We start from the raw sequence: 3,278 nt of genomic DNA on the forward strand, positions 1-3,278 counted from the left end.
CATTACGTAAATTAAATGGGGGATTTTACACCACATTAGTAAAGCGTTGATTTAATCAATTAATTGATTCATTATGTCAAACAAAAAAATGTTTCCCGAATTCTTAAATTAAAAAAATTATAAAATTTAATTTCTTGCTCGAGACTTGGTCGAAATTGATAATATTGTAAAAGAAAAAAAATGATAAGTAAAATAGTAGGCAAAAAGAGATTAAGTTGACCAAGTTATATTTTTACAAAGGCAGAACAGTCCACAACTGTTAAATAAATTTGTTTGAATCTGTGATGTTAAAATTAAGAGATCCTCGAAAGATCGGCCGAAACGTTGGGGTGGTGTGTTAATAAAGAATTTGGGACTGTATGGATACTTTTTATTATAATTGAAAAAATAATTGGTAATAATCGAGCAACATTGGTAAAGTGCCAAAGCTGGAAATCAAGGTGATCCTTTAAAAACATTCTATGCAAGTTGGACTTGAAAATTACTCATTTAGTTTAATAGTTTTAAATTAAAAATTCTTATTATCAACACTCCAACTTCATTAGGTATACCCATGTAATTAGGTATAAACATTACCCAAAATCTTGTACTGTCTGTTCTCTTTTTTTTTTCTTTTTTTTTAAATAGTATTTATTTATTGCTATTTACAACTGTACATTAGAATACATTTAGTTAATCTAATCTTAGTTAAATTGGAGTGTTACAGGCGGGTAGAGAAACTACCCATTGGTAGCACTCTAATGACATTTTACATTAGTTGGTCTCGTGGCCATCTTCTTTTCAGGTGCCTCGGAGGGTTGTCAGGAATGGAAGAGGATGCAAGATTAGAAACGAGGGGGTTTGAGTGGTTAGAGAGTTTATAATGGAAGGAGAGATATCTGGTTCGGGCTAGATCGGTTACATAGGAAACATTAAGGTCTTTATGTATGATTTTATTTGTGACGAAGTAAGGAGCATTGAGGATTTTACGAAGGATTTAGGATTGTAAGGATTGAATACGAGAGGAATTCGAAGGTTTAGTGGAGCCCCAAAGCTCAACTCCATATGTCCAGATTGGCCTTATTACAGTCATTGTCGATCAGTATTTTGTAATGTGTTGGAAGTTTAGCCCGTTTATCTAGTAAGTGCTGTTATAGTCGAAATCGACGTGCAGTTTCCTGTCTTTTCAGTCTGGGGTGAGGATTCCAGGTTAATCGTTTGTCCAAATGTAGTCCAAGGTAGTGGATCTGTTCGACAGGGGTAAGAGTAACATCATTAAATGAAACTGTAGGGCAGTCAGTAGGTTTACGACGAAGGGTAAAGGTGATTTGATGGGATTTGTTGGAATTTATCTTAATCCTCCAATTACGACACCAATCTTAGAAGGATGTGATATGGGATTGGAGATTTTGGGATACAATTAATGGGTTATTATTAAGAGTGAGCACAAATGTGTCATCGGCATACGTGGTGAGGATAGTGTTATGGTTGGAATGTCACTGTTCTCTTTTTAAAATTATAATTGATTAGCTTGTCCAGTTATTGTAAGCGTGTATCCGAGATGCGTCAGGATGCCTCTCGTTTTAATATTAGCTCCACGGGGTGGGGGTGAGGCGGGTGTAGATATTAGGTAAATGAGGGGGGAGTGCCGTGGTTGCAGGAGGGGTTGAGAGCACTGCTTTATTCAAATAAAAAGCTTAATCTAAATTTAGTACACTTAATTTTGGGCTAATTGTTATCTGTCTGCCGCAGGGTTAGTGTGTAGCGGAGTATGGTGGGGAGAGGGGTGGTCGATCCGCCGCCATACGCGGCACCTGATTGGCCGAGCCATACTCCGACGTAGCAAGACCCACCCCCTCGGCAAGGAAGCAATCCAGTCGCCGGCATGGACACCGACAGTGAGGAGGAGCACCGCTGTGGCCTCGAAGCTTTGCTCGCTGCTGGACAGCATCACAAGCACAAGCCACCACCCAAACACCACACCATAGATGCTATTCTAGGCTTGTCTAGGGAACCACAAGGTAAATGTGAATTATATTGCCATTTAATCTAAACTTACAACTGATTATTCGTATTTATGTCGCAATTTTACTCCATAAATCATCCATTATTATTCTCCATGATAAAACAGAATTAAATGATTTATTTAATATAATTTAGAAAAATTATATCCGCGGGTTAAAACTGCACCATCTACCCTAGGAATAGGTTTGGGGGTAACCTACACGATAACCCGACCATTCTGCCCTAATCAGAGTACATAAGAATTTAACAAGCATTGTTTAACGAAACAAGCATAAGAAATTAATGTTTATATCTTCTACTACAACATTTATTATTCAAAGGAATTCGTAATTTATCAAATCATTATCAAATTTGGATGCTGTCCTACAAAATTCTTTCTACTGTTTTCATGAAGCTAAGTAGCTAAAGTTCTACTATCACTAGTCCTTAACCCACTGGAGTCCTACAATAGTACTGTATAAATCTTAAAATGCTTTGAAAATTATTAGCTGAGCCTCTGCTACTAAAATCTAGTATTATAATTCTTTCAATAAATATTTAAACGTGCTTATGAAATCTAACTACTAATTTTCGCTCATGCCATAATTTAATTGACAAACCTATTATAATTTCCACTATAATATAATACACTGGGTTTTTTAAAATTGTTTTAAGGTGAAAAGTTTTAAGGAAAATTGCTTGGCTCCACTATCTTTCAATAATATTTATTTTTTCCTTATTGACGTTTCGGCTCTTAAACCATCACCAGGTATGCTAAAAAATGGCTTCACTTTAATTAAAGTACACAACTTATAATTTAATTAGTACATGATATCATCACCTCGTTGTTATTACATATTATTCCTATCACAGTTCAACCTGGACCATGTCATTATTTTCTTCATTAATTTTAATTTGATAATTAAAATTCTACTATGCGGGATGGTGGAAAAAGCAAATAGGAAAAATAAATATTAGAGAAAGATAGTACACACTTTTTTTACAGCACACGGGTTTGTTTATATATATATTTTTAAATTTGTTTTCTTCTTCTAAAACGTTTACTATTTCCAAATATAAAAGTCATTTATCAAATATTAAGCAAACTTTTACTCAATAAAAGGGAATTCCATTCCTAACCCAATGTAAAATTATCATAAAGATACCAAGTTTGTCGCAATAAAAGAATTAAAAAAATAAAAAGAGAGATTCGTCTTTAGTTAATCAAAAAATAAATCAACAACATCTCTTAGTTAGTTTTGATTTTTTCTACTCTACCATGTATATAATATATA

General features: G+C 34.3%; 1 protein-coding gene across 1 annotated transcript in view; it reads left to right on the top strand.

The window, feature by feature from the left end:
* Nucleotides 1-1,864: 1,864 nt before the first annotated feature.
* LOC106679638 (retinal homeobox protein Rx1-like) overlaps nucleotides 1,865-3,278 on the top strand; it is a 110,944-nt gene continuing 109,530 nt past the window's right edge. Inside the window, exon 1 of the mRNA XM_014418900.1 lies at nucleotides 1,865-2,000. Within this exon, the coding sequence (XP_014274386.1) occupies nucleotides 1,865-2,000 (136 nt within the window). The remainder of the gene's footprint in view (nucleotides 2,001-3,278) is intronic.

This window comes from Halyomorpha halys, unplaced genomic scaffold (assembly GCF_000696795.3).
Source record: "Halyomorpha halys isolate HHAL.00 unplaced genomic scaffold, Hhal_1.1 Scaffold213.1, whole genome shotgun sequence".
Lineage (NCBI taxonomy): Eukaryota > Metazoa > Arthropoda > Insecta > Hemiptera > Pentatomidae > Halyomorpha > Halyomorpha halys.